The following is a 14,136-nucleotide window of genomic DNA, read 5'->3' as shown; positions in this document are numbered from 1 at the left end:
TCACACCCAGTGGGACGTCGGTGACAATAATGACTATGAGAACCTTGTAGAGGACGAACGCAATGGATGTCGAGCGGGTCTAACATGATACTGTGAAAGTTCAATCCATAATGGATCCAACACAGCCGCGAGAGTCCAGTCCAAAGCGGATCATGGATGATACAGCAGAGGATTGGGAGAATGTCATGTGGTCAGATGAAACCAAAATAGAACTTTTTGGTATAAACTCAACTCGTGGTGTTTGGAGGAAGAAGAATACTGAGTTGCATCCCAAGAACACCATACCTACTGTGAAGCATGGGGGTGGAAGCATCATGCTTTGGGGCTGTTTTTCTGCTAAGGGGACAGGACGATTGATCCGTGTTAAGGAAAGAATGAATGGGGCCATGTATCGTGAGATTTTGAGCCAAAACCTCCTTCCTTGGTGACCACAGGATTAGGTCTCTGCTTTTGGCAGATGATGTGGTCCTGATGGCTTCATCTGACCGGGATCTTCAGCTTTCACTGGATCGGTTTGCAGCCGAGTGTGAAGCGACCGGAATGAGAATCAGCACCTCCAAGTCCGAGTCCATGGTTCTCGCGTGGAAAAGGGTGGAATGCCATCTCCGGGTTGGGGAGGAGACCCTGCCCCAAGTGGAGGAGTTCAAGTACCTAGGAGTCTTGTTCACGAGTGAGGGAAGAGTGGATCGTGAGATCGACAGGCGGATCGGTGCGGCGTCTTCAGTAATGTGGACGTTGTACCGATCCGTTGTGGTGAAGAAGGAGCTGAGCCGGAAGGCAAAGCTCTCAATTTACCATCCTCACCTATGGTCATGAGCTTTGGGTTTTGACCGAAAGGACAAGATTTCTCCGCCGTGTGGCAGGTCTCTCCCTTAGAGATAGGGTGAGAAGCTCTGCCATCCGGGAGGAACTCAAAGTAAAGCCGCTGCTCCTCCACATGGAGAGGAGCCAGATGAGGTGGTTCGGGCATCTGGTCAGGATGCCACCCGAACGCCTCCCTAGAGAGGTGTTTAGGGCACGTCCAACCGGTAGGAGGCCACGGGGAAGACCCAGGACACGTTGGGAAGACTATGTCTCCCGGCTGGCCTGGAAACACCTCGGGATCCCCCAGGAAGAGCTAGACGAAGTGGCTGGGGAAAGGGAAGTCTGGGTTTCCCTGCTTAGGCTGCTGCCCCCGCGACCCGACCTCGGATAAGCGGAAGATGGATGGATAGATGGAACCTCCTTCCATCAGTGAGAGCTTTGAATGGTTGACCAAATACTTATTTTCCACCATAATTTACAAATAAATTCTTTAAAATTCCTACAATGTGAATTTTTTTTCCCACATTCTGTCTCTCACAGTTGAAGTGTACCTATGATGAAAATTCCAGACCTCTGTCATCCTTTGAAGTGGGAGAACTTGCACGATCGCTGGCTGACTAAATACTTTTTTTGCCCCACTGTAATAAGTAAAACTCGCTCCTGCGGCAGCGACACGTCAGGAGAGAGTTGTGGAAAGGGGAGGGTGTTTGGATGAATGGCCGGGGTCCTGCTGACCCAGCCAGAAGCCCGTGCAGTGAGATTATTGTTCTCTGTAGCTCAGACGGCAGTGAGGCCACGGGGGCCAACGTGACCCCCGTGATGGGCACGTGACCGCGCTTTACAAGCACATGCTAAAGGTCACAATGCTCCACAAAGAAACAAGGCTTCTGGCTCCAAACAAACGTCTTTTTATTGATCTGCAAGTGTAAAAAAAAAAAAGGCACATAAATATACTTAAATAGGTTTGCAAATAACTTAGAAAGGTAACACAAGTGCTGGCATTGGAACACTAACCAGCCCTTCCCTTTTGAAATCATCAATAAGAAGAACACGTGAAATAGTCCAGTGCTTGGTTGCGCTCCACGCTCTTCTGCTCTCGCGCCACATTCGCTCAACGCGTCACGGCGGACAAACACGTGTGATGTAATCCCTCGCCGCGCCACAAGCTCCCTTTTTGGACGTCACCACAACACAAAGCGGGCGGCCATCTCCTCTCCATTGTCACAACTGATGGACAAAAACTCCAAAACCGGTGGAAAAAGCCTTCCCACTTTTTTTTTTTTTTTCCTTTTTTTTTTAAACGGATCCCATCTACTCAACAGGGTCGTTAGTCCGACCCGAGTAGAGATTTGGAGCTCGATTCGCTCGTGATAGAATGTCCATTCTTGTGCTGATTCTTGGACTTGATTGGCTTTTCTTGGCAGGTGCGGCGAGGTTTCATCGTTCAGGCAGGTTGATGACTGGCACCCACTGGTCCAGACATCGGCACTCGCTGCAGAAGTGCTTCACCTTGCTCAGCGCCGTGTCCTGCCATGACGACGACTCCGGGCTCTGGAAAGAAGAGGGCAGGTGAGTCACACGTGCCGGCCAAGCACAAGAAGCCTCTGTGTGGGAGGACGTGAACATGAGGTGGTTCCTAGGACCACATTCCTCCCGAGTGTGCGGCTTCCCCTGAAGGCACCGCAGTTTTCCCCCTTCATGTTGCTTTAAACAGGGGGTGTCCAAACTTTTTGACTTGGGGCCACATTGGGCTAAAAGAAGCCAAAAGCACAGAAAGTAACTATATGAATGCATGTGTGTGTGTGTGTACATTGATGTATATATATATATATAGCCTGTATGTGTGCAGTATATAGATATAATGAATATATAGATATATATATACACACACACATGCATATCTATATACATATATATACATACACATGTGTGTATATATGTATACATACATATATGAAAATATGTATTATATATAAAAACATACATATATACATACGCATACTGTATATGTGTATATATATATATATATATATATATATATATACACATACATAGTACATATATGCACAGACACATACATACATATACACACACACGTGTATATACTATACATATATATGTATATATATATATATACATACACACACACGTGTTTATACATATATACACACACGTGTATATACATATATATATATATTTATTTATTTATTTTTTTTTTATTTATTTTTTTTTTTTAATTGATCTCAACTCTGTACACACCTGCTGGAATTTTAATTTTCCTGAAGGAACTCTCCTGAAGGACTCAATAAAGTACTATATATATATATATATTTTTTTTTTTTTTTTTTTAATTGATCTCAACTCTGTACACTGCTGCTGGAATCTAAATTTTCCTGAAAGAACTCTCCTGAAGGACTCAATAAAGTACTATATATATATATATATATATATATATATATATATATATATATATATATATATATAATAAGAATGGGTGAAAAATTTGACTTTTAACATTTACTTCCAAGACGACCTCTTTCAAGTTTTGTCACCAAACAGTGATATCAGGCAGTTAAAATGCACCAAACATGGATAACTGTGGCACAGTGGTGCATTTTTCCCATCATGCATTGTAGTGGCTTTAAACGGGTGTAATTTTCGAATTATGTAAAGTGCTTGGACATTTTTTTATTTCATAATGCGCACAAAGTTCAGTGAGCAAGTTGTGTAACGTGTGACTGTGTGTGTAGTACTTCTATGTTGGTCGCAGTTTGTGCCAAGTGGGGGAAAGGTCGTTTGGGTTGGGTCATATAAGTGAATGCTGTGCTGTGGAAACTTCAATGTTCCATTTATGGTCATTGATATGGATTTACTGGCAGCAAACGTGTAGCAATTAGACTGTCGCCTCTTCAAAATAAAGCTGTTGGCCCTAATTACACTTGTGACGTCTTGTGGGCCAAACTGAGGACGCCGTTTTATTTATAGCCCCTGCTATAAATAATGCACTTGTACAACGTTACACTTACCGTGACGAGGACACAGTGGAGGTCCAGGGGCTCCCCGCCGTTCTGTTTACCACCCCCTCCGCCAAGTATTTCTGCCAGGCGCCGGGTGTTGTTGACTCTCAGGATGTTGATGTCATTCTCGCAGCAGAAGGCCTGAATGAGCGTGAAGTGGATCTGCAAGGCCACGTCCTCTTCGTCATCGGTGGCCAAGATGCACAGGACCACGTTATCAGGGTCCCTGTGGGGGAAGGATGACAATGGAGACTTATTGTGCGTCTGACAAAGTACATCATGTAGCCAATACAACGTGCAGAACGTGCGTTACGCGGCGAGCACACTACCAGGAGACATCTCCGCACAAACTACAATGTGTCCTGTGCGAACACTAAGACAGTTGGTAAAGGCTGTGGGAGCAAGATACTGTGCAAAAAATACCAATTTGTGTGCACAATGTGTAAAATACCAAGTTGTGTGCACAATATGTACAATATCAACTTTAGTGCAGAATGTGTAAACTACCAAGTTGTGTGCACAATGTGTAAAATACCAAGTTGTGTGCACAATATGTAAAATACCAAGTTGTGTGCACAATGTGTAAGATACCAAGTAGTGTGCACAATATGTAAAATACCAATTCGTGTGCACAATGTATAAAATACCATCTTGTGTGCACAATGTATAAAATACCATCTTGTGTGCACAATGTGTAAAATACCAAGTTGTGTGCACAATATGTACAATATCAACTTTAGTGCAGAATGTGTAAACTACCAAGTTGTGTGCACAATGTGTAAAATACCAAGTTGTGTGCACAATGTGTAAGATACCAAGTTGTGTGCACAATGTGTAAGATACCAAGTTGTGTGCACAATGTGTAAGATACCAAGTTGTGTGCACAATATTCAAAATACCAAGTTGTGTGCACAATATTCAAAATACCAAGTTGTGTGCACAATATTCAAAATACCAAGTTGTGTGCACAATATGTAAAATACCAAGTTGTGTGCACAATATTCAAAATACAAAGTTGTGTGCACAATATTCAAAATACCAAGTTGTGTGCACAATGTGCAAAATACCAAGTTGTGTGCACAATGTGTAAAATACCAAGTTGTGGTGAAGAATGTGTGAAATACCAAGTTGTGTGCACAATGTGTACAATATCACCTTTAGTGTAGAATGTGTACACTACCAAGTTGTGTGCAGAATGTGTAAAATACCAAGTTGTGTGCACAATGTGTAAAATACTAAGTTGTGTGGACAATGTTGAAAATATCAAGTTGTGGTGCAGAATGTGTAAACTACCAAGTTTTGTGCGGAATGTGCAAAATAGCAAGTTGTGTGCACAATGTGCAAAATACCAAGTTGTGTGCACAATGTGCAAAATACCAAGTTGTGTGCACAATGTGCAAAATACCAAGTTGTGGTGCGGAACGTGTAAATACCAAGTTGTGTGCACAATGTGTAAATACCAAGTTGTGTGCACAATGTGTAAATACCAAGTTGTGTGCACAATGTGTAAAATACCAAGTTGTGTGCACAATGTGTAAATACCAAGTTGTGTGCACAATGTGCAAAATACCAAGTTGTGTGCACAATGTGCAAAATACCAAGTTGTGTGCACAATGTGCAAAATACCAAGTTGTGTGCACAATGTGCAAAATACCAAGTTGTGTGCACAATGTGTAAAATACCAAGTTGTGTGCACAATGTGTAAAATACCAAGTTGTGTGCACAATGTGTAAAATACCAAGTTGTGTGCACAATGTGTAAAATACCAAGTTGTGTGCACAATGTGTAAAATACCAAGTTGTGTGCACAATGTGTAAAATACCAAGTTGTGTGCACAATGTGTAAAATACCAAGTTGTGTGCACAATGTGTAAAATACCAAGTTGGGTGCACAATGTGTAAAATACCAAGTTGGGTGCACAATGTGTAAAATACCAAGTTGGGTGCACAATGTGTAAAATACCAAGTTGGGTGCACAATGTGTAAAATACCAAGTTGGGTGCACAATGTGTAAAATACCAAGTTGGGTGCACAATGTGTAAAATACCAAGTTGGGTGCAAAACGTGTAAAATACCAAGTTGGGTGCAAAACGTGTAAAATACCAAGTTGGGTGCAAAACGTGTAAAATACCAAGTTGGGTGCAAAACGTGTAAAATACCAAGTTGGGTGCAAAACGTGTAAAATACAAAGTTGGGTGCAAAACGTGTAAAATACAAAGTTGGGTGCAAAACGTGTAAAATACAAAGTTGGGTGCAAAACGTGTAAAATACAAAGTTGGGTGCAAAACGTGTAAAATACAAAGTTGGGTGCAAAACGTGTAAAATACAAAGTTGGGTGCAAAACGTGTAAAATACAAAGTTGGGTGCAAAACGTGTAAAATACAAAGTTGGGTGCAAAACGTGTAAAATACAAAGTTGGGTGCAAAACGTGTAAAATACAAAGTTGGGTGCAAAACGTGTAAAATACAAAGTTGGGTGCAAAACGTGTAAAATACAAAGTTGGGTGCAAAACGTGTAAAATACAAAGTTGGGTGCAAAACGTGTAAAATACAAAGTTGGGTGCAAAACGTGTAAAATACAAAGTTGGGTGCAAAACGTGTAAAATACATAGTTGGGTGCAAAACGTGTAAAATACAAAGATGGGTGTAAAACGTGTAAAATACAAAGATGGGTGTAAAATGTGTAAAATACAAAGTTGTGTGCAAAACCTGTAAAACACAAAGTTGTGTGCAAAACGTGTAAATTACAAAGTTGTGTGCAAAACGTGTAAATTACAAAGTTGTGTGCAAAACGTGTAAAACACAAAGTTGTGTGCAAAACGTGTAAAACACAAAGTTGTGTGCAAAACGTGTAAAACACAAAGTTGTGTGCAAAACGTGTAAAACACAAAGTTGTGTGCAAAACGTGTAAAACACAAAGTTGTGTGCAAAACGTGTAAAACACAAAGTTGTGTGCAAAACGTGTAATACACAAAGTTGTGTGCAAAACGTGTAATACACAAAGTTGTGTGATTGATTGATTGATTGATACTTTTATTAGTAGATTGCACAGTACAGTACATATTCCGTACAATTGACCACTAAATGGTAACACCCGAATAAGTTTTTCAACTTGTTTAAGTCGGGGTCCACGTTAATCAATTCATGGTAAAACGTGCAAAACGTGTAATACACAAAGTTGTGTGCAAAACGTGTAATACACAAAGTTGTCTGCAAAACGTGTAATACACAAAGTTGTCTGCAAAACATGTAATACACAAAGTTGTAGTGCAGACCGTGTAAAATACAAAGTTGTGTGCAAAATGTGTAAAATACAAAGTTGTGGTGCGGAATGTATAAAATATCAACTTGTAGTGCGGAACGTGTAAAATACCAACTTGTAGTGCGGAACGTGTAAAACACAAAGTTGTGTGCAAAACGTGTAAAACACAAAGTTGTGTGCAAAACGTGTAAAACACAAAGTTGTGTGCAAAACGTGTAAAGCACAAAGTTGTGTGCAAAACGTGTAAAATACCAAGTTGTGTGCAAAACGTGTAAATTACCAATTTGTAGTGCAGACCGTGTAAAATACAAAGTTGTGTGTAAAACATGTAAATTACAAAGTTGTGTGCAAAACGTGTAAAATACCAAGTTGTGTGCAAAACGTGTAAAATACCAAGTTGTGTGCAAAATGTGTAAAATACCAAGTTGTGTGCAAAATGTGTAAAACACAAAGTTGTGTGCAAAACGTGTAAAACACAAAGTTGTGTGCAAAACGTGTAAAACACAAAGTTGTGTGCAAAACGTGTAATACACAAAGTTGTGTCCAAAACGTGTAAAACACAAAGTTGTCTGCAAAACGTGTAAAACACAAAGTTGTCTGCAAAACGTGTAAAACACCAAGTTGTCTGCAAAACGTGTAAAATACCAAGTTGTGTGCAAAACGTGTAATACACAAGTTGTCTGCAAAACGTGTAATACACAAAGTTGTCTGTAAAACATGTAATACACAAAGTTGTAGTGCAGACCGTGTAAAATACAAAGTTGTGTGCAAAACGTGTAAAATACAAAGTTGCGGTGCAGAATGTGTAAAATACAAAGTTGTGCGCAGAATGTCCAAAATACAAAGTTGTGCGTATAAAGTGTACACACTAAATAGTGCATGTGCATAACAAAAGGTTGTCAAGAATGCAAATGTGTGACGCAGCTAACGGACTTTGCACAAAATGACTAACACGCAGGTGTAATATACACCAGTGGTTCTCAGTCCAAGTTTCACCACAACGACCAACATTAAAATACAGTAGCGTAGTAGGCCTAAATAGTCAATAAAAACCAGGTAGAGGTTTTTAATTAACACAGGGGTTCTTAACCTTTTGGCGCAACTTTTTCACTACAGAGGAGCCCACTCAAATATTAACATCTAATTGGTAATCTTGATTTTAATCGTATTAACTCAATAAATTTAACCTAATTACAGTTTACAACCTAGTCAAATAATGTAAATGAATATGTTAATCACAAAGATAATGAATTAACATTAATTTACCACATGAACCTTGGCCAGGGTTAGGCTGAATAGAAAAACAAAGTACTAACCTGATATACAGCATAAGAAGGGACTCAAATAACTGACAAACATTGATTATGTTGTGCTAAAACAAACTAAATTAATGAGTATATTCAACTAAAAGTGTTAATAAAGTTAAAGTACAAATGAAAATAAAGCTTCACCACTTCAGTCAACTCGTTTGACTGTCGCTCCTGGCTTCTTCATTTTATTTGCTATTGTCATTACTGCCACAAGTGGTGGAAACGTGTATTACCACAGCTGGGAAAAAGACATTTTCAGGCCCGACAATGGTCGAGAAATACTGACTTGACGAGTATAGTTCCTATTTTTTTGGCCGCTGTAACGTTACACAAAGTTTGAACAGTAACACCGTGCTGGGACGTTGGAAAATAAAACACTTATCGCTTGATAAGCGATTCTTTGGTGTACGAGGCGGAGGGAGGGGAGCAGTGAGCAGCGGCGGTGGCCACGCTCGGGAATCATTTTGGGGATTTTAACCCCCAATTCCAACCTTTGATGCTGAGTGCCAAGCAGGGAGGTAATGGGGGCCATTTTTATAGTCTTTGTTATGACTCCGCCGGGGTTTGAACTCACGACCTACCGATCGCAGGGCGGACACTCTAACCACAAGGCCACTGAGCAGCTTCTAAGGTTGCAAGTTGGGTAATAATAAACTTTGCAATATTCTTGTACTGTTACATAAAATCATGTTCTACGTAAAATGTAACGAGCACATAGAGTTGATAGACAGTTGCGAAAGCCAATCAGATCACACGTTGTCAGTAAAGCCTTCTAGATGGCCTAAGGCAAATATGTTGTGATGCTATGAGCCAGGTAACATAAGAACACCATTACCCAGCATGCCACAGTAGCCCCGTTTAGGTTTAATGTAGCCATGGATGTTTTTGACGAGCACCTTGTGGAGTAAACTTTGAGAACTCAGCTCGGCACGCCTCGTCTGATTCGTTTATGATTAGACAAAACAACACACATATTTGCAAGGCCAATTTCAAGAGGGATATTTAAAGAGAAACTACATCTTGTGAGACCATGTCGGCCAACCCCGGAAGCTAGCTCAGCTGTAAATGTGAGTTCAGATATTTTATTTTTTTATTTTTTGAAGTTTAAAATGTTTTTTTTCAATTTAAATTGATGAATATTGTGGTGTATTGTGATGAATATAATACGTGTTTATAAATATAAAAATATGGCATACAAATTAATCAAGAGTTTGTATAAATAAACGTGTATTTGTAAATATATTTTTAAGATTTGAGTATAAATATGGTTGATTTTGTATATATGGATCGCTTTTTTGTCGATGAGACATTCCTACCACAAAACCAGATGCACGAATAGATGTGGCGGTATGTTTTGATGCGGGTTTATTGATTTTTAAATGCGCCAGAATATAACCCGTTTTGTACAATGCCCAGTCGTGTGTAAACGTGTTCCTGTCTAGTATTTCTCCAGCAATGGTCATGTGTCAATAATGGTATTTTGAGGGGTAATCATTGATGTCATCACTGGAGGCCTAGGTGGGAAACGCACGGAACGCCACTGCGTAAAACCAAGTATTAAATAAAACGTGCATTACATAGCCTGGCTGACATGACATTGCAAACTTGGGCCCACGTAGCTATGACGATTGTAAAACAACTTGCACTGAGCCTGGTCTATAAAATCCACTACACCTCCCTGATACCGAAGTACGTGTCAAACTACATCCGTACCGTAAATGACCGCCGTAACCACAACACCAGGGGGAGCTCCACAAACCACGTTAAACCTAGAGTCCGATCTAGCAAAAGGTCTTAACTCATTATTCTTCTATGCCACAACAGGTGTAAAAGAAAATGCATCTCTATCCTCCTTCAAAACCGCACTAAAAGAACACCTCCAGGCAAGTACAACCCTAGACCGGGGATCAGCAACCCGCGGCTCTTTAGCGCCGCCTTAGTGGCTCTAAAGAGAGGGGAAAAAAATGTATTTTTTGTTTTAATATGGTTTCTGCAAGAGGACAAACATGACACTTTATTTGGCGAGCGCCGTTTTGTCCAACTAATTATGCCGGCCCTTGAACTCACCGTAGTTTGTTTACATCAGGGGTCTCAGACATGCGGCCCGCGAGACGTTATTTTGCGGCCCCCACCTTAATATAAAAGTTTAATGTTAGTTCGGCCCGCAAGTTTTATATGAATGCGTTGTGTTACTTGGGTCCAAAATGGCTCTTTCAACGTTCTGGGTTGCCTACCCCTGCGTTAGTGGAAAAGCGGCAAATGAGTGAAAGTGACGGGAGACGTTGCCATGGAGACGTTTTTTTTTTTTTTTTACGTGCTTGGCTGCAGTCACACGGCGACACCTGTCCGTCAGTAAGGGCAGTCCCCGATAACCTGGACCAATTCAAACCGTTTTTTCTATTGTTTAATTTGCATTGCCTCACACGATGAACACTGCACTGTACAATCTACTAATAAAATGCTCAATCAATCAATTAATCAACACCATTTAGTGGTCCATTGCACGGAATATGTACTGTGCAATCTACTAATTAAAGTCTCAATCAATCTGGGAAGAGCTGGACGGAGTGGCTGGGGAGAGGGAAGTCCGGGCTTCCCTGCTTAGGCTGCTGCCCCCGCGACCTGACCTCAGATAAGCGGAAGAAGATGGATGGATGTACTGTACTGTGCAATCTACTAATACAAGTCTCAAGTCAATCAATCAATCAATCAATTAATCAACACCGTTTAGTGGTCAATTGCACGGAATATGTACTGTGCAATCTACTAATACAAGTCTCAAGTCAATCAATCAATCAATTAATCAACACCATTTAGTGGTCAATTGCACGGAATATGTACAGTGCAATCTACTAATTTAAGTCTCAATCAATCTGGGAAGAGCTGGATGGAGTGGCTGGGGAGAGGGAAGTCCGGGCTTCCCTGCTTAGGCTGCTGCCCCCGCGACCTGACCTCAGATAAGCGGAAGAAGATGGATGGATGTATTGTACTGTGCAATCTACTAATACAAGTCTCAAGTCAATCAATCAATCAATTAATCAACACCGTTTAGTGGTCAATTGCACGGAATATGTACTGTGCAATCTACTAATACAAGTCTCAAGTCAATCAATTAATCAACACCATTTAGTGGTCAATTGCACGGAATATGTACTGTGCAATCTACTAATTTAAGTCTCAATCAATCAAATCAACGTGCGATGAGGTGGCGACTTGTCCAGGGTGTACGCTGCCTTCTGCCCGATTGTAGCTGAGATAGGCGCCAGCGCCCCCTGCGACCCCGAAAGGGAATAAGCGGTAGAAAATGGATGGATGGATGGACAATCCAATCAATCAATCAATCCGGGGAAGAGCTGGACAAAGTGGCTGGGGAGAGAGAAAAGTCTGGGCTTCTCTGCTTGGGCTGCTGCCCCCGTGACCCGACCTCAGATAAGTGGAAGAAGATGGATGGATAGATGGATATACTGTACTGTGCATTCTACTAGTAGAAGTCTCAATCAATCAATCCAAGAAGAGCTGGACGAAGTGGCTGGGGGGGAGGAAGTCTGGGCTTCCCTGCTTAGGCTGCTGCCCCCGCGACCCGACCTCGGCTAAGCGGAAGAGGATGGATGGATGGATGTATTGTACTGTGCAATCTACTAATAAAAGTCTCAATCAATCAATCCGGGAAGAGCTGGACGAAGTGGCTGGGGAAAGGGAAGTCTGGGCTTCCCTGCTTAGGCTGCTGCCCCCGCAACCCGACCTCGGATAAGCGGAAGAAAATGGATGGATGGATGGATGTACTGTACTGTGCAATCTACTAATAAAATTCTCAATCAATCCGGGAAGAGCTGGACGAAGTGGCTGGAGAAAGGGAAGTCTGGGCTTCCCTGCTTAGGCTGCTGCCCCCGCAACCCGACCTCTGATAAACGGAAGAAAATGGATGGATGTACTGTACTGTGCAATCTACTAATAAAAGTCTCAATCAATCCGGGAAGAGCTGGACGAAGTGGCTGGGGAAAGGGAAGTCTGGGCTTCCCTGCTTAGGCTGCTGCCCCCGCAACCCGACCTCTGATAAGCGGAAGAAAATCGATGGATGGATGTACTGTATTGTGCAATCTACTAATAAAAGTCTCAATCAATCCGGGAAGAGCTGGACGAAGTGGCTGGGGAAAGGGAAGTCTGGGCTTCCCTGCTTAGGCTGCTGCCCCCGCAACCCGACCTCGGATAAGCGGAAGAAAATGGATGGATGGATGGATGTACTGTACTGTGCAATCTACTAATAAAAGTCTCAATCAATCCGGGAAGAGCTGGACGAAGTGGCTGGGGAAAGGGAAGTCTGGGCTTCCCTGCTTAGGCTGCTGCCCCCGTGACCCGACCTCGGATAAGCGGAAAAAGATGGTTGGATAGATGTACTGTACTGTGCAATCTGCTAATGAGAGTCTCAATTAATCAATCAATCCGGGAAGAGCTGGACTAAGTGGATGGGGAGAGGGAAGTCTAGGCTTCCCTACTTAGGCTGCTGCCCCGCGACACGACCTCGGATAAGCGGAAGAAGATGGATGGATGGATGTACTGTGCAATCTACTAATACAAGTCTCAATCAATCAACACCATTTAGTGGTCAATTGCACGGAATATGTGAGTGTGAATGTTGTCTGTCTATCTGTGTTGGCCCTGCGATGAGGTGGCGACTTGTCCAGGGTGTACCCCGCCTTCCGCCCGATTGTAGCTGAGATAGGCGCCAGCGCCCCCCGCGACCCCGAAAGGGAATAAGCGGTAGAAAATGGATGGATGGATGCACGGAATATGTACTGTGCAATCTACTAATACAAGTCTCAATCAATCCATCGATCAATGGGCACGGGATGCTATGACGATGGCAAGGAAAGTTCCGTGCACACGGAAAAGTGCACAATAACCCACGGGAGTCCGCAACGTGTACTTACTCGTTGAGGGACTTGGCAGCTTCGTAGACGCCCACGGTGGTGCACCCTCTCGCCAGGGCTCTGCCCAGAACTTCCTCTAAAGCTTTGGCCACTGAATCCATTCTGCAAAACACCCCCAGAAATGTTACGAAGAGATGCAGGAGACGGGACACCATGAGCCCGCAGCGTGCGTCCGTGGCCGGTGGACTGCACGGAGCTCGTGGGGGCGAGCGAGGGAGAGAGTGAGATGAAAGAAGGAACATTTTGACCCTTTTTTTCCCAATCTCTTTGAGCCGTTATGCAAAGAACAAAAAAAACGTCACGTGACCTGAAAGTGGCCAGTTTTGGGGTTTTTTTTTTTTTGCATGACGCGTCAAAAAAAACACACGCACACGTCAAAAAAAAAAGAAAAAGTGGCAAATACCTTTCTTGAGAGTAATCCCCACTTAATTCCTCAAATGTCATGGTGTACATCAAATCCAGGTCCACGCTAGAGCCGACTGTCGTGTTCGCTGTCCTGCCACTGACTGAGGTGGAAGTCCAGCACTTTCACGTCAAGTGTGTGTGGGGCTGACACCACGCAGGTTGTGGGAGGGCGCATGTTATTGAGGCCGCTGCCATTGGTCCTGTGTTAATTCCACTAGCGAGGAAGAAGCCTGTCGCCCGCTGGACTGCTCGTGTAACTGCAGCCATGTTTGTTACAACTAAGTCATATCTAGTCTTGGATTTAGATTGGTCACATCTAGTCTACAGTTATGATCAAAATTGTTCAACCCCCACATAATTTTAGTGTTTTAGCACAGTGGTCCCCAACCTTTTTGTACCCGCGGACCGGTCA

The 14,136-nt window shown here is 42.6% G+C and overlaps 1 protein-coding gene across 1 annotated transcript; it reads right to left on the bottom strand.

Annotated features, from left to right (window-relative positions):
* Positions 1-1,696: 1,696 nt before the first annotated feature.
* Positions 1,697-13,882, bottom strand: gadd45aa (growth arrest and DNA-damage-inducible, alpha, a). Its single transcript, XM_061919846.1, has 4 exons — positions 13,723-13,882; positions 13,320-13,421; positions 3,831-4,047; positions 1,697-2,355 (listed from the first exon to the last, which is right to left on the bottom strand). Exons 1-4 carry the CDS (start codon positions 13,770-13,772, stop codon positions 2,242-2,244), a joined length of 483 nt encoding a protein of 160 aa, XP_061775830.1. The 5' UTR covers positions 13,773-13,882; the 3' UTR covers positions 1,697-2,241.
* Positions 13,883-14,136: the final 254 nt, after the last annotated feature.

The sequence above is a fragment of the Nerophis ophidion genome, linkage group LG14, assembly GCF_033978795.1.
Source record: "Nerophis ophidion isolate RoL-2023_Sa linkage group LG14, RoL_Noph_v1.0, whole genome shotgun sequence".
Classification (NCBI taxonomy): domain Eukaryota; kingdom Metazoa; phylum Chordata; class Actinopteri; order Syngnathiformes; family Syngnathidae; genus Nerophis; species Nerophis ophidion.
The sequence above is the reverse complement of the archived record's forward strand: the minus strand, read 5'-3'. Positions and strand labels throughout refer to the sequence as shown.